The sequence below is a fragment of the Panthera tigris genome, chromosome E2 (genome assembly GCF_018350195.1).
Source record: "Panthera tigris isolate Pti1 chromosome E2, P.tigris_Pti1_mat1.1, whole genome shotgun sequence".
NCBI classification, from domain to species: Eukaryota; Metazoa; Chordata; class Mammalia; order Carnivora; family Felidae; genus Panthera; species Panthera tigris.
Window position 1 is genome coordinate 9,523,363 of NC_056674.1, and position 21,729 is coordinate 9,545,091.

The window sequence follows — 21,729 nt, forward strand, 5'->3', positions numbered from 1 at the left end:
GGGGCGGATCATAGAGGGCATCTCTTAGCTGTCACCCTCAGCGCGGGCTTCATTCCCAGGCTCTACCAAGATGCTGGCAAGCAGGTCTAGGCCTGACCCCCTCATCCTGGGGCCTCTTCCTAGGACTGAGAGAACCTTCAGTAGCCTCCCACCCTGAGCAGACCCATTGGCCAGGATTCAGTCACGTGCCCTTCTTAAACCAATCGCTGGCACCGTGGCTGAGATCGGCCTGGGCTAGTCATTTGAGGGTAGACTCCACCGATGTCGGCCAAGTTGTCACCTTGGCATACCGGTCCAGATGAGGGAGGAAGAGGCCCGAGCTGCCAGGGGGAATCTACTCATTTCCGGCCCCTCCATGCCATCTGGCCCCAGGAGGTCTTGTCGATAGAATGGACCGCTGGACCACCTGACTTTCTCTCCAGGTCTGGGCCTCCCCGCCTCCCCGAGAAGCCAGGAACTCAGTACAGAAACCAAAATAATACTGTTTTATTCCGATCTTGAAGCACAATAGTCCAGACTGTTCCCTTCTCCCACTGGAGAGCCTCCGCCCCTCCCCCCATACCCCTTCCCCCATTCAGTCTCTTCTGGAAATGACCAACCAGAAGGCCAAGAGGATCCAAGCGTCCAGGCTTTGGGGACTCTCAAATCACTCCCCTCTTGCTCCTTCTCTCCCTACCTCCTATACCTTTCCTTTCCATGCGTCTTTTTTTTTTTTTTTTTCCCCCTCTGTCCTCCACCGTGGCCTCCTTCTCTCCTGCCTCCCTCTGCTTTCCCCCATTTCTGCCTCTGTTGTCCTCTCTCCGCGGGTCTCCCTGCTAGCTTCTCTCCTCTTTCCTCCCCCCTTCCGTTTGTCTGACACTCCCCTTTGCTTTCTCCTTCACCCCTGCACTCTCTGGACGGACCATCTGCTCCTGCCTGGGCTCTCCCCGTATCCTGGTGTCCTCCCCTCCCCCAGCTTTGTCCCCTCCTTCCTTCTGCCCCCCGTCTGACCCCCCCCCCCTTCTATCCCCTGTCTCATCACACATCTCCTCTCCTGAGGGAGGCCCTCAGGAGCCGTCCTAGCCGCCACCCTCTTCCACACTGTGCCTCCAGGACCTCAGAGACCACTGTCAGCTTCCCCTAGGGCCCAGAGAGGCAAACGGCCAAGGTGAGGTCCCTGGATGACACAGGAAATGGCCAGAGGGACTGAGGTGGCCTCCTTGGCCTCAGCCCTGTTATCTTTGGGATCGAAGAGCGCCCTCCTGCCCTCACAGCGGAGGGTGGCAGGCGGGGGCCCGATGGGTCAGGGCTCTGGGGCTCTCCCCCAGCAGTCCCTGAGCAGGTCCATGTGGAATAAGGCTGCCCCCGTGAGGAGGCGCGCCGCAAAGAGGTGGCGGCAGGGCAGACGGCGGGCGGCGTGGATAGAGCAGCTGCAGCGGGTCAGGGCCCTGTCCAGGAAGAAGTCCGAGGTTCCGTCCTTAAGGGCAAACCCAGCTCCAGTCCAGTGGAAACCCCGGGTCCCGTGCTGCCTGGCGAAGGCCAGCTCTTCGGCCACCAGTTCTGCCAGCTCCGGCCCGCAGGCCGCTCGGAACTTGGCCAGGGGCTCCCAGTCCACCTCCTCCTCTGCGGAGGGGCAGCAAGGCCTCTTTGGTTCCCGTGGACCTTCTTCTTGACCCCCTTCCTGCGGGCTCTCCCCAGTGGCCAGGCACACTCTCCGCGTCCCTGCCCATTCTGGATCGCCTTCACACACAGTTCCCACGGCGGGCCCACACGGGACTCCGTTCCCCAGCCCTAGACACCTCCCTCCTGCACCCCCACACCCCATCCCTTGTTCTCCTCGGCCCTTGGGGCCCACAGACCGGGCTCCCTCTCCGTTCTCCAGGCCTGTCACCCTCGTGTCCCCCAGATGGACCAGAACTACGTCTTCCAGATCCCTTCTTCTTTTGACCCCCAACCTCACTTCCCTCTCTTCTCCAACCTCTGGCCCTCTCTGCCTCTCATCTCCCCACTGGGGCCCCCTTTGGTCTCCATTCTCAGGGACCAACTCCCTGGGCTTCTCCACATGGTGCCCCCTCCAGGTCCTGACCTCCAGCCCTCTTCCCTTCTCAGCTTCCAGCTGAGGCCCCTTCCAGTCTCTGGTTTTCAGTCCGTGTGCCCTCTCATCGTGCAGCTGGGCCCCCCGCCAGGTGCTCCCTTCAAGACTCTTGGCCCTCTCAGGATCAAACGGGGCCCCCCTCCGCTCTGTGGTCTCCAGCACCCTAATGCTGTCACCCTCCAGCTGGGCCATCCTCCAGGTATACCCTTCCAATGCTCTCGGCCCACCGTCCTCCAACCAGGCCCCTCTCCCCGCGTAACCTTCTGGTCCCCAATCTTTCTCGGCCTCCAACGGGGCCCCCCTCCAGTCTCTGATCTCCGGCCCTCTCCAGTGCTCGTTCTCCGACTGGGACCCTCTCCAGTCTTGGACCTGCGACCCTCTCCCCGAGTCACTTTCTAACTGAGCCCCTCCCCGGTCTCTGGCCTCCACTCCTCGGGCCCACTCCTTCTCCAACTGGGCGCCTCGCCAAATACTTCCTTCTCTCGGGGCCCCTGCCCAGTCCCCGCTCTCCAGGCCCTTCATCCTTTCCTTCTCCACGTGGGCTCCCCTCCCCGGCTCGCCCTCTGGCCAAGGCCCCCCGCCGTCGGGGCCCTCGGGCGCCGCCTCCCCGGCCGCATCGGCCCACTGCATGGCCACCAGGTCGCGGAGGCACTGCGCCACGCTGCGCGAGGGGCTCAGGCGGCGGAGCAGGCGCCGGCGGTGGCCGCGCACCAGGGCGCACGCGTCCAGGTCCCGGGCCGCCTCGAAGGCTCGGAAGCGCACCCACATGTCGCGGCGCGGGGCCCAGTTGCGCTCGAAGTAGTCGACGAAGGCGGCCGGGCCGTGGGCGCGCAGCTCGGCCAGCGCCTCGGCGTAAGCGGCGGGCGACGAGGCGCCGGCCAGGCGGCACAGGCGCGGCCACAGGCCCGGGTCCTCGCGGCCGGCGCCGCCCAGCTCCTGGGCCTTGCTGAAGAGCGTCTCCAGGCCCTGCGCGCGGCAGATCTGCACGCGCGCGCCCGGCAGCAGCTGGCGCACGGCCGGCAGCTGCGCCGCCACCTCGGGCCCGGCCGTCAGGCAGCGCACGCGGCCCTTGACGTCGGGCGCGCTCTGCAGCAGCGAGGCCAGCGCGAAGCGCAGCAGGCTCGGCGTGCCCGGGCGCGCCACGCAGCAGGCGGCCTGGCGCGCGCGCCCCGCGCCGTCCACGCACAGCACCGCCAGCAGGTCCAGCGCGCCCTGCAGCCCGGGCAGCCGGTCCACCAGGAGGATGCGCGGGAAGCGCCGCAGCAGCGCCCGGGTGCGCGACGTCAGGAAGAACACGGTCTCCACCACCGCCTGGTCCTCCACGAACACCAGCTTCACCTGCGGGCGGGGCGGGGAGGCAGGGAAAGCGGTCAGGGATCGCCCGGGGGGGGGGCGCGGGGGGCAGGGAGCCCGGCGGTCCCCGGAGCTCTGTGTCCCCGACGGGGAAATGGGAATTCATTCATTCCCGCGTGCAGGCATTGCTTCCTCCGACCGGCAGGCGGCGGTGCAGGGGGGGGGGGTTGGTGTAAAAACGCGACCTCAGGAGGCGGACTGCCCGGGCTTGAGGTCCGGCACCGCCATCTAATAGCTGTGGGGTTTCTGCCCACCGGCCAGCCTCTCTGAGCCTCAGTGTACCTACTGGGGGCTGGGTATTCATTCCTTCCTGCGCTGAGAGGCAGGCTGGGGCAAAGGTTCTCAAAGTGTAGGGCTGGGAGCAGCGGCGCCCGCTGGGACCTTGACCGAAACGCATATTCTTAGGCCCACCCCAGACCCGCTGAGTCAGAAACTCTGAGGGCCCCACCATCCGTGTTTGACAAGCCCTCCAGGGGATCCCCACGCGCGCTCCAGGTTGAGAGCCACCGGTCTATCTAGCAATAAAGCCGTAGGCTGCGCAGAAAGATCGCCTGATTTTGAGTCCCGGCCCCATCACTTTCTAACCTTGTGACGTAACCTCTCCGAGCCTCAGTTTCCTCCTTAACCTCGTCGTTCCCCCCATTTCTGCGTCTGGGAGCTGCAGACGCGTTCCTTCGTGCTCAGGGGGGGCAGGTCCAGCGTGGGGTCTAGAGCCAGCGCAAGGCCGAGACCCTGGGGCCCCCACTTCCTGGCTGTGTGACCACTTCCCTGACCAACACCCCCTTGGAAGAATGTTACGAGATACTCCCCGCGACGGGAAGGATGAAACGAACGGAAGCATTTCGAACACTGCCTGGCACAAATGATACATTCGGCAATAGGCGCTCAAGAAATAGGAAGGGCTCTCCAAGCGTTCGCAGTCGCTACGATTATCGCCCCTGCCCCCAAAACCGTGTCCTCCTAAAGGCCCGCTCCGGCCCTCCCTTCCTAGCAAGTACCCCGGCTCTCTCTAGCCACCGTTGGCCCTGGCACTTAATCACCCCGAAGCACGTCACATCTCGACTTGCTTGTTGCCCGTTCACCCTTCCGGAGATGGGAGCCCCACGAGGTGAGGGATGTTGTGTTTTGCATTCCTGATACGTTGAATGGAGACCGTGGCATCAGCTTGCTACCTCCCCGGGGTGGACGAAGGCACAAAGCGTGCAGCGATAGCCACAGGCCACGTCTCTGGAGTTCAGGGAAGAGTCTTATCTTGCAACCTGGCTTCGGCTCTTACCGGTGTGGGACCCTGGGCTGAGTTGCACTTTCCTTGACTGCAAAACTGAGGCGATGTCTATAGAATAGGGTCGTGGAGAGGCCAAAATGAGATCATTTGTGTCCCAGGCTTGATGCGGATCTAATCCCGCTATTGTTTCTGTGTCACTTGATTCACCGCAGCACTCAGAGGACAGGGACGACGCTGCCCCCCTTTCTGGAACACGAATCTCTCTTGGTTTCTGTCATCCTGAAAACTCCTGGCTGTCCTCCTTCTTCCCAGGCGTCTCCTGCTCTGTCTCCTTCGCTTGCCTCGCCCCTCTTCCACTCCCCACTTCTAAAATGTTGCTGAGCTGCGGTCCTGTCCTCTCCTCTGCTCTTTCCAGTCTCTAGGCTCTGCCCAGGCGATCGCCTCTGGTCACCCGGCCTTTTATCATCTGTCAGCTGGTAAGTCTCAGTTCTGTATCTCCAGGCTCCAGATCCATCCACTGGATTGCCTCTGCAGGAACACGGCCCCTTGGACGTCTCCAGCGCCCTCCAGAGGTGGGCAGCCTCAAGCCATACTGGATGCTCATTGACCACCCCCCCCACCCCCGCCCCAACCTGCCCCATCTCTGTTTCATTTTCAAAACTTCAGATCAGATCACCCCCTCCCCTGCTTGAAAGCTTTTCCTTTCCCAGGACTCCCCAATCCCACTACAGGTAGCCCCCCACCCCCAGAGTTCACGCCACACTGTGGGCTGGGCGATCAGACCCTTGGACCTCATCTTCTGGTCCTTCTTGTCCTCCTCGGCCTTAGTCACTCTGGGCATCGTCATCGCACAAAAGCCACTGAATGGGGCAGAGGGTTGATGGTCAGCCTCGTCCTGCAGGTCCCTGTCGGTGCCAACCCCCAGCCGCAGGATCTGAATAACTTAAGCACAGATCTCTCCACAAACCGTTCTGCCATCATCCAACCTCTTCCTACAGGGTGGTTAAAAAGCACTGCATTGTTCTTAGCTTTCAAGGGGAAAGAAAAAATATCCTCTAATTGAAAAAAAAAAAAAGGTCTGGTAGAGTCCCAAGGGAAAAAAAATTTTGTCTTCCTGACCCAGAAGCCTTATAGTCAGCATCTTAACCAGTGTTCGAATTCAATAAATGTTATGAAAAAGCCTTGTAATCTTACAGCTGATTAGTTACTATCCCCCTACGATTTTTTTCAACCTATCCTGAGTTTTGACATCATTGCTTGACGATTTATCTCAGCAAATGTTTCAATCTAGAACTGCGCTCTGTCCAACCTGTATAGCCACCTGTAACTATTTAAATTTAAGTGAATTAATATTTGACAACCTATAAAAACTCAGTTCATCAGTCACATTACACATATTTCACCCTAGCCACACGAGGCTAGTGACTGCTCTCCTGAATGCCGCAGGACATTTGCACCATCATAGAAAGTTGTGTCAGGGGCACCCGGGGGGCTCAGTCAGTTAAGCGTCCGACTCTTGATTTCGGCTCATGTCATGATCTCACAGGTTCGTGAGTTGGAGCCCCGCGTCGGGCTCTGCGTTGACAGCTCAGAGCCTGCTTGGGATTCTCTCTCTCCCTCTCTTTCTCTGCCCCTCCCCTGCACTCACTCACTCTCTCTCTCTCAAACTAAATAAAATAAACTTAAAAAAAAAAAAAAGAAATTCCTGTCAGACAGCGCTGGTGTTGAAATTAATGCAAAGACAAAGTTGTCCTAAGTGGAACGGGTTTAAAATAGTGACCTGTTTCTATAGTCTTGAGTTCTTGTCCGTCTCTCCTCCGGAGTCAGGAGTAACAGAAAAGTAAATAAAGCAAAATGTATTTGCCAAGAGGCTTTCCCAGAGCAGGCAGGCACTTGGCGAGTTTGAACCTGATCTCCATTCTTCAAGGGATAACTCAGATTTCTGATCTTGGGTTTTCTTTCTGAAGAGGGCACGGAGGCTTTCCTTCCACCCCTGTTTGTTCATCAAATGGCGTTGATGGACAGTCTACTGTGGGCCTGGCACACGGGCATAAACGAACCCAGGGCGGCTAAGCGTTCCAGACCCTGGAGCCAGGCTGTGGTGCTTCCTCTTACCAGCTGTGCGAGCTTCTGCACCGGCTGTGTGGCTCAGGGCAAGTGTCTGAACTTCTCTGGGCCTCCCCTGCTCGTGCCTGCAAAGGTGGGGCGCACCATCACATGGGCTCATTTGCACGAAGCATGAAGAGCAGTGCCTGGTCCCAGATCAGTATGTGCTGAGTGTCGGCTGTTTTTATGGGTCCCCGCGCACGGACAGCGTGCTCAAGAGAAAGGCTGATGGGACTGAGGTTGGTGCGGGGACCTCCGAGTGAGCGAGGGCCATTGCTGAGAGGGGACGATCATTTTCCTTCTATTGAAGATAGGGCAACCGAGGCAGTGAAGGATTACCTCAACCCGTCTGGGCTGTCTGAGCTCAGCGTATTCCAAAGAAAGGTCTGGCTCTTGCCCAGCTGCTGGGAGATAAGAACGTCCTGCCGGATAAGAGTGTCTGGGCGCCTTGGACCACTTCTAGATAGTCTATGCGAAGACGGGAATGATTTATGATTGGGGGGCGCTTGAGCCACACAGTGTCATCCTGACCTCCAGAGGGGCTGGAGACCCAGGGCGGCCACTCAGGCAGTCAGGCGCGTCTATGTGGCCGAACCCCAGCAAAATCTCTGGACACCGGGGCTCGGCGGGGGGGCCTCCTCGGTTGGCAATGCCCCAAGCCTGTAACACAATGTTGCTGGCAGAGCTGAACGCCAGGAGAACAAATGGAAACTCACGCCTGGTGTCCTCCCGCCTCCACCCCACGCGCCTTTTTCCCTTTGCTGATTCTTAATCTGTGTCCTTTTCGCTGTAATAAGCTGTAGCTGGGAGTGTAACAGCGTTGCTGAGCTCTGTGAGTCCTCCTGGCAACTGAGGGCAGCCTTAGGGTCCCCAACTACACCGGGAGAGGGGGGTGACTTGCCCAGGGCCACAGAGCTAACAGGTAACGGGGCTGGGGATCCAAGTCCAGATCCCTGAAATTGTTGGGGGGAAAAAAAAGCAAGGAGCCGAGGGAGACGTGTGGGGGACGCTGCAGAGGGGGGGTGTGTGTGGCGGCCTTTGCCAAAGGTGGGGGATACCTCAGTTTCCCCCAAATATGAGTTTTGCTACCAAATATTTACGGAACAAATCTGATGTGCCAAGTACCAGTTCGGGCACTGAGGGGGGTGCCATCAGGACATCTTAAGAGTAGGAGGAGGTGAGGGGCACCTGGGTGGTTCAGTCGGTTGGGCGTGTGACTTCAGCTCAGGTCATGATCTCGCGGTCCGTGGGTTCGAGCCCCCGCGTCGGCACCACACAGGACGGGGGTTTTTTCTGTGCCGAGGCCTCACCTCCTCCAACGCTCACAGCAGTCCTGTGAAACAGCTACCATTGTTACCGCCCCCATTTTCCAGATGGCAAAACTGAGGCACAGAGAGCTTCCGCTGCTCGCCCGGGGTCCCGCGGGCAGTGAGCGGCAGAGCAGGAATTCGCACCCAAGGCGGCTGGGGCCTCGAGTCCCTGTTCCTGCCCACGCTACCACCTCGGCCTTCACGAAAGCGATCCCACGGGCCTGGTTCAAGGGCACACGGCCGACAGGTGTGAGGACTCAGGCGCGGCCAGGGCGTCATCTCAGACACACAAACAGATGCGGCCGCCGTAGACGGTGGGTTCCACAGACGTGAACCCGGAAACCACGGCTCGCGACACCTGCCACCCACACCCCTTCCTCCGTGTGAGCACGCGCCCCCTTTTCACACGATCGGAACGGCCCTGGTCTCTAGACTATTCCCGACCTGAGGGAATGAAGATAATAGCTCAATAGCCGAACGTACAGGGCCTCCTGGCTTTCGGGCAGTGTTGCCGCAGGGACGCACACATCCACACGTCCTACGAAGGGGTGTGTGCACTGTTACCCCCGTTCTACGGATGAACACGCGGAGGCCCCGGGGAGCAAGCCGTTTGCACCACAGGGGATGTCCCACGGCTGGCAAGGGGCCTGGCTGGAAGGTGCCTACAGCTCTTGGCACCTAACGGCATCGACAAAGTCAGCGTCTAGCTCTTCGCAGAGCACCCAGAAAGCGGCTGGTCTGGTGTGCCAAGGCTGTGGGGCTCAGGGGACAGGCCCTGGGGGAGCGCTGACCAGGGGCTAAGACGAGCCGCGAGCGGCTCGGTCCGGGAAACACGAGCCTGGGTCCGGGCAGGGCTCTGGAGGACCCCGGGCGCGACGGCCCTCTCTCCGCCCGCGGTCGCCCTTCGCCACGTGCCAAGTCACGGTGTCCCGGGCACGGGGCAGCAGTGCACCTCCCTGCCACCTTGCAGTCGGGCAGGGTCATGTGACTGGCTTTGGCCAAGGAAGCGGAAGCGGAAGCGACCTGACCTGGCGTGTCCCTTCCTGATACATACGCGGACCGTGTTAGGATGACTCAGGTGGGCAGAACTATTACCAAAAACCCATAGCGGGCGCACGGCGTGAGCAGGGAATAAACGTCGGGGCTGCTGCTCCTCGAGGTCCGGTCATCGCCACCGCGAACTCCAGGCCGTCCCGACTGACCCAGTTTTAAGATACTCTATCGCTCACCCCCTGATTTTTCTTTTCTACATAGAAACAGATCAGTGTGGTACATTGGGACCCTGGCCTATTTTCACTTCTCTCTCGCTCTCTCTTTTAATATTTATTTATTTTTGAGAGAGAGAGAGAGCAGGGGAGGGGCAGAGAGAGAGAGAGAGAGAGAGGGAGACAGAGGATCTGAAGCGGGCTCTGGGCTGACAGCAGAGAGCCCGACGTGGGGCTCGAAGTCACGAACCATGAGCTCATGACCTGAGCCAAAGTCAGACGCTTAACTGAGCCGCCCGGGCGCCCCTCACCTTCTCTTCTAAAATGAACCATTTGAACGTGCAAAAATCCCACAGCGTCCAGGGGTGTCTGGGTGGCTCAGTCAGTTGAGCGACCGACTCTTGGTTTGGGCTCAGGTCATGATCCCAGGGTCATAGGATCGAGCCCCCGTGTCGGGCTCAGCATGGAGCATAGAGCCTGCTTGGGATTCTCTCGCGCGCGCTCTCTCTCTCTCTCTCTGTCTCTCGCTGTCTGCCTCTCTCAAACGTGCACTCTCTCTAAAAATAAAATTAAATTAAGAAGCTTAAAAAGAAAAAAGTCCACAGGGTCCAGAAATCTAATCATATGAAGCTCCACAGCCACGGCCTTCCTCCCCTGCTTTTCCACCCACGCCAACCCACTCGCTGTTCCTGTGCCTGTTCCACCTCCTGGGTGTCTTCTGGAGGTTCTTTCTGTGAACACGAGCCAGCATAGCCACATAGCCTCATTCTCTGCCTCCCGCGCACAAAACAGCACGTTACACACAGTTTTGCACCTTGCTTCGCGGTGTCGTTAACCTCAAAACCGTATCTGAGCGATCTGTTCGGATCGGCTGCCAGCGTCGTTTGCAGCATCGATTCCCGCCCGCGGGAGAGGGGCCAAAGCGGTCGTGTGGACGGACATTGTCCAGTTGTCCTCCACTGTGCCTGTACCGGTTGACCTTTTAGCGTACGTACAGGTAGCACACTCAGATCAACGGCCACCTTTCTCAGAAGGCAGGGCATACCTGTGAGAGAAGGTACCACGTTTCTGTTCCAGCTCCCTCTCTGCCCAGAAAGCCAGTTGGCCAGCTGGTTACCCTAGAGCCTGCCAGAAATGAGGTAATGGAGATGTGACGGAACACCTCAGCCCATCATCGCTGCCTTGGGGCAGATCATAAAAGGTCTTAACACCTCCCCGGATGAAGCGGCTACGGAAGTCTTGCCCACGAACCGTGGCAGTGGCTTTGGGGCACACTACTCTTGTCCGGTCCGCTCCCCAGACCGAGCGGGGCCACGGCCACTCAGGGGGTCCCGGGCATCTGGCTTTGCAAAGTAATCCCTCCAACAGACAAACAAAACAAAAGCAAACCAAAAAAAAGGAATCCCTCCCACAGGAGCTGGCTGGGAGGAGCTACAGAAAAGGAAAGAGCAGGAACCAAACTCAGGAAGCTGGAAAACAGATGGACAAGCCGATCGCTCCCCACTCCCCGCAAAATAAAGCCCAAACCCCAAACCTCGTGATTCCTGAACCTGCAACTGGAAAATGCTGAGGACCGACAGCAGCATCTTCAAAAGGAATTGGCAGCACGAGGCAGGGTGGGGGGTCAAAAAAGACAAATTGGTGGCCGTTTAAGAAGCAGTTAGACCTCTCAAGGTCAAGTTGCCTCTCATCCCCAGGTGGCTGGAGGTTTCTTTTGCGAAGAGCGTAGAACAGAAAGGGTCCCTGGCCTTGCGGACCACAGGGCCATCTGATGAGGGACAGGGCATCCCAAAGCCCTCTTCCCCCGTTTGGTTCCTGGAAGCTGGCAGCCTGACTTTTACCCATCCTCCTCCCTTCTTCACTTTCAAAAAAGAAAGACTTAAAAAAAAAAAAAAAAGGAATAACCCATTCACTAGTCTGTCTCTTGGTGTTCCAGAACATCTTCCTCATTTCTTTTACAAGTATTAAGGTGGGGGTGCCTGGGTGGCTCAGTGGGTTAGCATCAGACCCCTGGTGTTGGCTCAGGTCACGAGCTCGTGGTTCGTGGGTTTGAGCCCTGCATCGGACTCTCTGCTGTCTGCATGGAGCCCGCTTCAGATCCTCTGTCCCCCACTCTCTCTGCCCTTCCCCTGCTCGTTCTCTCTCTCTCTCTCTCTCTCTCTCTCTCTCTCTCTCTCAATAAATTTTTTAAAAATAACAAAAAATAACTGTCAAGGCCAAACCACAGACTCGGGAGCCGACCCTGGTTTAGCCGGGGTCTATGGCAGCTTCCAAACTGGAAGTTAAAAGGACAATCCCTTGACCTTGAAAGCTTTCATCTGTCAGCAAGCTGCTTCTCATGGAGGCAGCCCTACACAGCACAGGTGTTTCCAGAAAAGACAGCCGAGGCTGATTTATTTGATAGTGGACAGTGGAGGACAGAATAGCTCGGCAAAGACCAGTGGGGTGGGGAGCGCGTGTGTGCGAAGCCCCATTTGACAGAGCAGCAAACTGACTTGGGTGCGACCCTCAACTCTCCGGAGGCTAGAACTGATGGGAGGGGGCCCGAGCCTCATTTCCAAACTGGGGAGTAGCCGAGCAGTGAAGAGAACATCCCGGCATCTCAGACGGTGTAGGGCTGAAGTCCAGCTCCGTCATTAGGTAGCGGTGTGGCCTCGGGCCACTCGCTTGCCCTCTCGGTGCTTCAGTTTCCTCGTCTGTGAAACGGAGGTAAGAATGGTGACGTCCTTCCTCCACAGGCTCTGGTGAGCTTTCAATGTACAGCCGCTTAGGGTCGTGCTTAGCCCCCGGTTAAGTGCCTGACAAATGTTAACTAACATTAGCACCAGTATTAGGTGTGGGTAGAGCGAGCCCGTGCGCCCTCCAGTGCAAGCAGGGGAGGGGAAGAGGGAGGGAGGGAGGGAGAATCCTTAGCAGGCCCCGCACGGTCGGCGTAGACCCCGTCGCGGGGCTCGATCATCACGGCTTGGCTCGTGAGCTTAGGATCAAAGCCGAGATCAAGAGCCAGACGCTTAACTGACTGAGCCGCCCAGGTGCCCTGACTTGGGACCTCTTCCCTGCACAAGAGAAAAGTCCCCCAACCCCCCTCACCCCCTTCCTTCACGTCCACCCCAGCTCTGAAAGCAGCAGAAAGATTTCTCTTGGACAAACAGCTCGCATGCTCCAGCCTCTGAACCTTTACATGGGCTATTCCTTCTGCCTGGAACTCCCCTGCCTCTGCAGATCGAGTGGGGGAGGGGGGGGCCTGCCTCCGTTGTCTCCCCTGTTTCGCCAGCATTTCCTTAGAGAGACCTTCGGTGACCACTCAAACTAAAACCGCGCCCTTCCAACTAACCGTCCCTCTCCATGTCCTCACCTGATGCTCCCGACCCTACTCCTCACTCTGCCACCTCCTTCCCGTCACCTTCGGTGAGGAAGCCCCCTCCCTTCTGAGCCTTGATCTGGGTGTTTCCACTCTGCGGGCATTCGGCAGACTACATGCTTCGCGTCTGTGCGTTTTCTACGCGTGTCGTCCAGGTTTGCAAAATGTCTTTTAGAGGGCACTTCCTGCCCTTCTGACTCGTCTTCTTCCTAGCCCCAACCCTACTGACATCTGATCACCTTGGGGTGTGACTCAGGACGCGAGGAGGCGAGGAGGCGAGGGAATTCAAGCCCGTTCCTCTGCAAGGCAGCCCCAGGGCCAGGCGCGGCTATTTCAATCGCAATTAGTTAAAAAGAAACGCAACTTAAAGCTCGGTTCCTCGGTCCTACTGGCCACCTTTCAAGTGCCCAATAGCCACGCGTGGCCAGGGGCTACCGTTCCGGAGAATCCCGCTCCCCCGCATTTCCGTGGGGGCAGGGAGCTCTTCCGGCCCAGCGCTGCGCTGCCCGGCCAGGTCCCCGCGGCCGGGGACCACGCGTCTTGCAGGCTGCGGCCTCCCCAGCACCTAGCAATAAGCACCTGGCGAATGACCGGCGCGAGGAATGGATGAAAGGAGCGAATGGAGGAGTGGGCGGATGGATGAATGAATGACCCGCGAGGCTCTGGGCGTGGCCGTCCCCCGCCCCCGGCTGCCTCTCCCTAGACCCCACCTTGGCCTCGGGGTCGGTGCGGAAGAGCCCCTCGAGCACGTGCAGGGCGTCCAGGACGCCGTGGTCGCGGCCCTTGCAGTAGGAGAGCAGGCGGTGCACGTCGGCGGGGGCCACGAACTGCTTGGAGATCTTGTTGGTGGTGCGCACGGGCAGGCAGGCGTTGGCCAGCAGGTGGCCCGGGCGGAAGTAGTAGGCGAACTCGAGCGGGCAGGCCGGGTGCGAGTGGGTCAGCTGGCACTCTGTCACCACGAGGCGGTCCCGCAGCGGGCTCAGCTTGACGATGATGAAGGCCGGGCAGCCGGGCTGGGGGGGCCTGCGGGAGGAACGACCACCGCCGCCGTCACATCACCCTCTGCCCTTGTCCTCCTTCTCTGTCTCTCTCTCTGTCTCCTTTTTTACATTTTCATTTTGTATACTTTTTTTTTCTAATTTATTTTTTGAGAGAGAGAGAGAGAGAGAGAGAGCGCGTGCGCGCGCAAATGGGGGAGGGGCAGAGGGCGAGGGAGGGAGAGAATCTTAAGCAGGTTCCACACTCAGCCCAGAGCCCCACGCTGGGCTCCGGCTGGATCTCACAGCCCTGAGATCATGACCTGAGCCGAAATCAAGTGTCGGACACTTCACCCGACCCTCCCCCGGGAGCCGCCCAGGCGCCCCTGATTGTTTTCTAAAATTAAGAATTGTTTCCTGCACAGAGAAGAGAGAGGGCCTCACGATTCCGCCGGTCGTGTGACCCTGGGCGAGTGGCTTCCAGCCTCTGTGCCTCAGTTTCCTCCTGAGTTGAAAGGGAGATAATATGCTTGGTGCCTGTCTCCTAGGCTTGTTGTCAGGGTTGAAAGAGTTGATGTATGGAAAGCACTTGGCCTCCTGTGCGCTCAGGGTTTGCCGCGGCTCTTTACCTACCACGGCACCTCGAGAACGATTTAGCTTCTCATCTTTATCTCAATTTTAAGAAAGAAAACACTGCCATTTCCCATTTAGCAGTAACAACATCGCGAGTGCAGGGCCCCTGTGCACCTGCCCTCCCCCAAAAAGGACCCCTCCCTCCTCTGCCCCCCAAAGTAGCCACCTCCCAAAGTGGGTATTTTGCCTTCCTGCGTATGTTTTTAGGTACCCGTAAGCAGCAGGAGGTAGGTTCTTAGGTTCGGAAACTTTGTCTACGTGACGAGGCGCTCCAGCTCACCAGGCATCGAGGGAATGCAAACAGCAACCCCCAAGGACATGCCACTACACGCTGCCAGGACGAAATAAAGGAAATAAACGTGGAGCGCAGGCCAAGAGGCGGGGCAGGCCCGATTCGTACTTCTAGACCACGGGCGCGTAAAACCTAAGTCACTTGTGGAACACTGCGTGACACGATCTGCTAACGCTGATCACGGATGTGCCCCTCCGGGACCCAGGATTTCCACTCAAGCGTGGGGAAGTAAGCAGGGATATATTCCTCAAACGCAGCACTAACCAACAGGAAGAGGGACCAAATCGTTACCGTCCCCGGCAACGTGGATCATCTCCCGAACCCGCCGTACGAAGGAAGCCCGACGTGAAGGATGATAAACCACCACGCATCCCGTTTATCGCGAGTTCAGGGGCGCCTGGGTGGCTCAGGTGGGTAGGCGTGCGACTCTTGATTTCGGCTCAGGTCGTGATCTCTTAGGTTCGTGAGTTCGAGCCCCACCTCAGGCTTTCTGCTATTAGAGGGGAGCCTGCTTCAGATCCTCGGTCTCCCTCTCTCTCTGCCCCTTCCCCGCTCCTTGTCTCTCTTTCTCTCAGTCTCTCTCTCTCTCTCAAAAAGTAAACATTAAAAAAAAAAAGAGGGGTGCCTGGGTGGCTCAGTCAGTTAGGCAGCTGACTTCGGCTCAGGTCATGATCTCGTGGTCCGTGAGTTCGAGCCCCGCGTCGGGCTCTGTGCTGACGGCTCAGAGCCTGGAGCCTGTTTCAGATTCTGTGTCTCCCTGTCTCTGCCCCTCCCCTGTTCATGCTTTGTCTCTCTCTGTCTCAAAAATAAACGTTAAAAAAAAAATTTAAAAAAAAAGAAATTTCAAGAGGAAAGCTAGACTCTGCTGTGGAGAGATCAAAGAGAGGTCACGACCTCGAGTGGTTAACCCTAAGAGGGGGGAGTGTGAGGGGGTTCTTGGCACTGGACGCGTGTATCCCTTGTTCTGGGTACTGGTTACATATGCATATTATTTCCGGGAAATTCACTGAGTTGCATACATACGCTGCGTGTGCTTTTTTAAACATGTGATGAAATTAAGGGTCTTGAGATGGGGACGTGATCCTGGCTTATCCAGGTGGGTCCTGTGTACTGACAAGGGTCTTTGTAAGGGGAAGAGAGAAGCAAGAGAGGCAAATCAGAGAGAGAGAGAGAGAGAGAGAGAGAGAGAGAGAAATGCTTCTCTGCTGGAGGCAAACCCAGAAGAGGCTGCAAGCCCAGGATCACAGGTGCTTCTAGAAGCTGGAATTCTTCCAGCTCTACGTTGGGGTGCTTTGTTTGTTTGTTTGATTTTTATTTTCATATAATCTCTACACCCAACATGGGGCTCGAACTCACAACCCCGAGATCGAGAGTTGCACGCTCCGACTGACCGGCCAGGTGCCCCTCTAGTTCTCTAGTTCTAGTTCGTCTCTAGTTCTCTCTTCTTACAAACAACGCTTTGATGACACCCAACTCTCTCACCCGTCTGTGTGTGAAAAGAGCCTGTCTGTCTAGGACAATGGTCCTCAGACTGCAGGGCCTGGCCCCGTAGCTGAAATTGATCGAGGGGGTACAACCAGCGTTGTGAAAAACGAAAGAGAAATGGCGGGGCTGGGGGACAATCAGGGTGTATTTCCCTGATAATAATACTTAAAACTGACATCTGCTTTTGGAAAGGAGGCTCCGTGTTTCTCCGTGAGGGATGCTAGCAGCGTTTTTGGCAGGGGGTTTTTATGTTTGCAGACCAGGGACTGGCCGCGCTTTTTCTGCAAAAGGCCAGACAGTAAATATACTCTATTTGGTGAACACGGCCATAGAGCCCATGTAAATGCATGGGCCTGGCTGTGTTCCGATAAAACTTTATTTACGAAAAAGAGCTGCAGGGTGCACCTGGCCAAGGGCCTTGTAGTCTGTCGACCCCGGTGACACAGGCTGTCCAGGGCTTGGCGAGTCATTACGAAGCCTGACTCCCAAGCAGTAAATGCCAGGCGCACTCCCTAAAACGCTCCCAGATTGTTTCCAAATGGCCCCTGAGAAGGGTGAGGCTCCTCAGAAGCCAGGATAAATATTTCAGAACTGTCTCCATTAAACCAGAAGGGGACCCTCGACACGTTCCTTTCCTCCTCTGTGCAGGAGGTCAGATAAAATCCAGGGAGCCTGCTAGATTGTAAAAGTCTGCCAAAAACGCGTGAGACGCTTTGCCTTATTTAAAGTAACAAAAATAACACAAGTTTGGAAAAACCGTAAGCACACAAGTCGTTATACACAAGACACAAAAATGTCCAGCCACCACAGTGTTGTCGGGAGGGACTGAAGGAAGTTTCCGACGTGCGGTCATCTTTGATTGACCGAAACGGCCGGTTCGTGGGGCTCTTAACCCGACACGTTTCCCCCTGGATAACTCACGGGCTTTTTGTGAAACTCTCTGGTCTGGCGTCTTGTGGCCTGAGTGTTTCAGCCCCGAGAACAAGCCCCCCCCCCCCCGCTCAAGAGAGGTCACACTTCCGTGAAGCTGTGCATCTCGCCCGAGAACAGCACGTCCCCTCTGGGGTTCCGGGACCTCCCAGGACTGGCTACTGAAGCCTCCAGAAGCTAGTTTTGCTAGCTTCTTTACCTCACACCTGGTGTGGGGGGGGGAATAATGCCCCCCACCTCTGAATGTGAACTCCAAGGGGGCAGGAATCTTTGTTTTGCAAACCGCTATCTTCCCAGCGCCGAGAATGCCAGAATGCCGGGAGGCGCCCCGTAAATAAATGACGTGGAATGATGGAATCCTGCTGTACGAACCCCCCAGTACCCAGGCAGCCCGCTCGTTACATCAAGCCACCCAGCACCAAGTCCTGCCTATGGTGCCTTCTAACCTCGTCCAACCATCCACGTTCCCCCACCCCCACTGCCACTGGTCTACTTGGTTCTTTCCTTCTTCGTCCTCCTTTGCACCTAGTTACCTCCTACGCATCCTTCACGGCTCAGGCTCAGTGTCCCCTCCTCCAGGAAGACTTCTCTGACCATCCTCTGGGAAAGGGGGACAGAGTGACCAAGGAGACAAAGTCCTGATGTGTGTTCTTGGGACTCTCGGTCCCAGCCTCCTCCCTGGCCTCCCGTCTCTCTCCTCCGGTCCGTCCTCCCCTCCCCCGTGGCCCCCGGAGGGATCATCCTAAACCCAGAGCTGCCCCTGCTCACAGCCCTCCCAGGGCTCCCCCAAGATGAGTCCTGGCCCCTGGACTCAGCCCCGCCGGGCAAGACCCTGACACCATTCCCCCCACATCTGCTGCCCTGTCACACACCAGACGCCCCCTATAGCACCCTGGCCTATGGGCTGCTCCCGGGTTGTGACACCGGACAGGTGCTGCCTGAGCAGTTGGGGGAAGAGAGGGTCTCAGAAACCGTGGGCCCCCAGTCATCATCCCTGAACTGGCTTGCTAATCCCCCCTTCCTCCTGGGCTCCCCATCCCGGGACCATCCTGCTGTCTTCCCAAAGCCACCACCAGCCTGTCAATCCCCAGCCCTGCCCCTCCTGTCCCCTGGCTCCCTGTGATATTTGCAGAGCACTGGGGACAGTGCCTGTGCCCAGCAAGCGCTGCGTGTTGAAGTCAGATACATACATCCATAAGTGTATAAACAGAGAGAGCCCTTGGAGTTTTCATTGACTGGTCACCTCTTCCAGGAAGGCTTCCAGGAGCACCCCGTAAGCTCTCGGATGGAGCTGCCCACTCCTCTTTTATCCCCCTCCCTCCCCCCTTCAACTTCCTCTCTCTCACAACTGCCCTCATTTCCCTTAAAAATAACATTTTGGGGGGGGGTCTTTGTCTCCTCCATTAGGTACTCAGCTGCTCAAGCGCTGAGCAAAGTGCCCAGCAAAGAGCATGCACACAGTTGGTGCTCAATAAGTGTTTGTTACTTGGAATTGGGTTCTGTTAACGAAGAGAGATTCCAGGATTGGGCCCAAGCCGCTCGCAACCTCTGGCGTTCTAGAGTTCTCTGTGATGATGGGTGTTTCACGCTGCTCTGCTTCTGGGTCTCTGTTTCTACATAGGCAGTGAGTAAACTACCGAGAACAGTAAACTCCCAATAAATGTTTAAATAACTACGGTCAGAATCGCTGTCAGAAGGTGCTCACGTCATCTTTTGAGCGACGTGCCTGCATTAGCTCATTTAATCCTCACAAAACCTAGGAGATCGATGCCACGACTTCCTCCACTTTCCAAGGCAGGAGACTGAGACCCAGAAGGGTGAGGTCACTTGCTCGGTGTCGCTGGCTAACTGCAGCAGGCCTGGGGGGTCGGAGGCTAGGCTGCTGGCTTGAGGCTGTGCTCTCTGACTTCTAGAATAGCTGTCGTTTACCGGGCCGCCCGTGTTCCGGGTACCGGGTAAGTGCCTTCCCCCATTTTGGTCTCACGGTAACCTCACAACAGCCCTGTAATACGGAGCCTGTCTTTAAGTGCCCCGTCCTTGCCCATGGCTCTCCAGCCAAGGGTCTCAAACTCATGCACCCACAGGGACCAGGCGGGTGAAACACACAAGCGGCGGGGGCCACGTATGAGGCAATGGAGAGCGGTGGGGTCTGGGGCAAACCTGAACGCCATCACCCAGTCTAACTGGAGTGGCCATCTGCCTCGCAGGAAGGTGGGCTCAGCCTCCTCCCGTGTTTCCAGAAAAGCCGGAAACCAAACATTTTATGGGGAATGCTCTGATTTAGAAGTGGGGTCGATTGAAACACCCTTGGCCACCCGGGTGAGTCTCCTGGCTCTTTCTCGGGTGTTTCGCTTGCCCCTTGTGACATTATGTTTATAGGAAACTGTGAGCTTGTTCATATAATGTGTCAGTCTCCCTGTCTTGCCTGAAAGTTCCACGAGGGGAGGGGATGTGTCTGTCCCGCTCAACCCCTGCTCTCCCCAGCTCTCCCCAGTGAGGTATCGCTAGCCCCTGTGTGGGACCTGGCCCCGTATTTACGGAAAGCGTGGATGAATCTTTTTCTCTTTGTCCTGTGGCTTTCTCTGCAGCTCAGTCTGGCTCTGGTCTCTTTCTATGTGTCCCAAACGTGGCTCTCACCCAGTTTTCTGACTTTGGCTTGGGTCATGATCTCAAGGTTTGTGAGTTTGAGCCCCGCGTGGGGCTCTGCACTGACAGCTCGGAACCTGGGGCCTGCTTTGGATTCTGTGTCTCCCTCTCTCTCTGCCCCTCCCCTGCTTGCACACACACACTCTATCTACCTCTCAAAAATAAATACGTTAAAAAAAATGTAAGTCTGTAACTTGGGGCGCCTGGGTGGTTCAGTCAGTTAAATGGCCAACTTCGGCTCAGGTCTCGGTCTGGCAGTCAGTGAGTTCAAGCCCTGCATGGGGCTCTGTGCTGATGGCTCAGTGCCTGGAGCCTGCTTTGTATTCCGTGTCTCCCTCTCTCCGCCCCACCCCTGCTGTGCTCTGTCTCTCAAACATAAATAAAGGTTAAAAAAAAAAAAAAAGTCTGTAATTGGAGCCCACCCTGTCACTCACTGTGTGTGCGCCTTTGTCCTGCCAGCAGACTGGCTGTCTCCCTTTCTCCCTTACTCTCGGCCTCTCTGCAAGGTGTATGCATTTAGCAGTTTTAGTGGGCATGTCTCCCTCCGGGTCTCTCTCCGCGGGGGCTCACTGCCTACTCCTCCCCGTTGCTTCCCCTCTCCCCTTCCCCCCCCCCCGCCCCCCCGCCCCCCAGCACCCAGCAAGGGGCAGCTCAGCTCACGCACCCCACAGTGGGCCGGCTAGGCGCGCGCACGTCCTTGCACACGAGCCGCACGTAGCTGTACTTGAGCACGTCGATGAGCGTGTAGAGCGGGGGCGCGCTGGCCCAGCGGCAGCGCGCCAGGTGCATGGAGCTCTTGACGAAGAAGAGTGCCAGCCGCTGCTGGCACCACGCGTCGAAGAAGCGGCTGAACTCGGCCCACGAGAAGAAGGCCCGCTCCCGCAGCTCCTGCTCCTCCTGGCCTGCCGTGCTGGGTGGGGACTCCATCCTGGGGCGCCTGAGGGGAAGAGGGGACACGTGGATATCAGAGTCGTCCCCATCAGGGTACCCCGCCTCCTCCATTTTCCGCCCGCCTCTTTGGTGCTGGTGCCTCTTTCCAGGTGGGGCCCACGGCAGGATGCACCCCCATTAATATTTATATATGAATCTACGCTCCATCTCTGGCTTTCTCCCATCCCTGCATTATTCCTTGGGACAACTGGAGCCGGTCATCCTGGTCCCTAATTTCAGCTCTGGCCCCTTCCTCTGTAGATGTGCCCCTAGGTACAGCTGGGGTCCCTCTCCCAAAATGGGACTCTTAAGTTCCGTGGTGGACACCTCCTCAAATGTGTTCCCTCCTTCCAGTTAAGACCTCCTCCCCCTCCTGATGTCTCTCTTCCACTTGGCCGTCACCTCTAGCGCCCCCGTTCTTATGAAACGCCCCCTTCTGTCTCCTCTTGGCCCTAACCCACATCCATCTGTGCCCTCTTCTAAAGATGTTCCATCTCCAGATGTGCTCCGACGTCCAGTCACGGACCCCGCAACCCCGGTCACATTCTTCACGCACCTGTGGCTCCCTCCTCCCGGGATGTATCTCCGATATGCAGCTGCTGCCCCTCTCCCAGAGGTGACCCCATGGGTCGCCACATCCAGCTGTAGCCCCTGCCTCCGAGACGCTCCCATATCCAGATGTCCTCTCCACATCCAGTATGTACTTTTCGCCCACAGGTGTGTGCCCCATTCACTTGTGGCCAATTCTCACAAGTGTCACCGATATTTGTCTGTGGTCCCTCCTGCCCAGACGTTCCCCCAAGTCCAGCTGTGGTTCCCTCCTCCCATTCGCAGCTATCCTACTCCCCAGATGTGCATCCTGGTCCTAGACATGGCCCCTGGTCTTCAGATGGGCTTCATCACCCCAGATGCTCCCCCCACGTCCAGCTGCGCCTCCCCACCGGGTGCAGCCCCTCCCAGCCCGCCTCGGTCTCCCCAAGCCCTCCCAGCCCCTCCTGCCGCGGGCCCTCCCATCTCCGCTGTCCCACCCAGCTGTGCCTCTCCCCTCCCCCAGATGTGCACCCTTCCAGCCCCTCCCCACTCACCTACCCGCCCCGGAGCGGCGTCCACCTCCCACAATGCTCCGCGCCGGGGCCAGGCCCGGCCCTTGCTCCCGGGATGCCCCGCGCGGTCTCCCGCCTCTCTTCCCGCCGTGCCACGCG

The 21,729-nt window shown here is 57.7% G+C and overlaps 1 protein-coding gene across 3 annotated transcripts; it reads right to left on the reverse strand.

The window, feature by feature from the left end:
* Positions 1 to 982: 982 nt before the first annotated feature.
* Positions 983 to 21,684, reverse strand: ZSWIM9 (zinc finger SWIM-type containing 9). 3 transcript variants are annotated; one of them, XM_042970120.1, is made up of 4 exons: positions 21,613 to 21,684; positions 20,262 to 20,534; positions 13,345 to 13,657; positions 983 to 3,412 (listed from the first exon to the last, which is right to left on the reverse strand). In XM_042970120.1, exons 2-4 carry the CDS (start codon positions 20,522 to 20,524, stop codon positions 1,283 to 1,285), a joined length of 2,706 nt encoding a protein of 901 aa, XP_042826054.1. In that variant the 5' UTR covers positions 20,525 to 20,534; positions 21,613 to 21,684; the 3' UTR covers positions 983 to 1,282. The 3 variants fall into 3 exon arrangements, with proteins under 3 accessions (XP_042826054.1, XP_042826053.1, XP_042826052.1); XM_042970119.1 differs by having other exon boundaries at positions 21,617 to 21,657; XM_042970118.1 differs by lacking the exon at positions 21,613 to 21,684 and adding an exon at positions 21,084 to 21,427.
* Between the last annotated feature and the right edge of the window lie 45 nt (positions 21,685 to 21,729).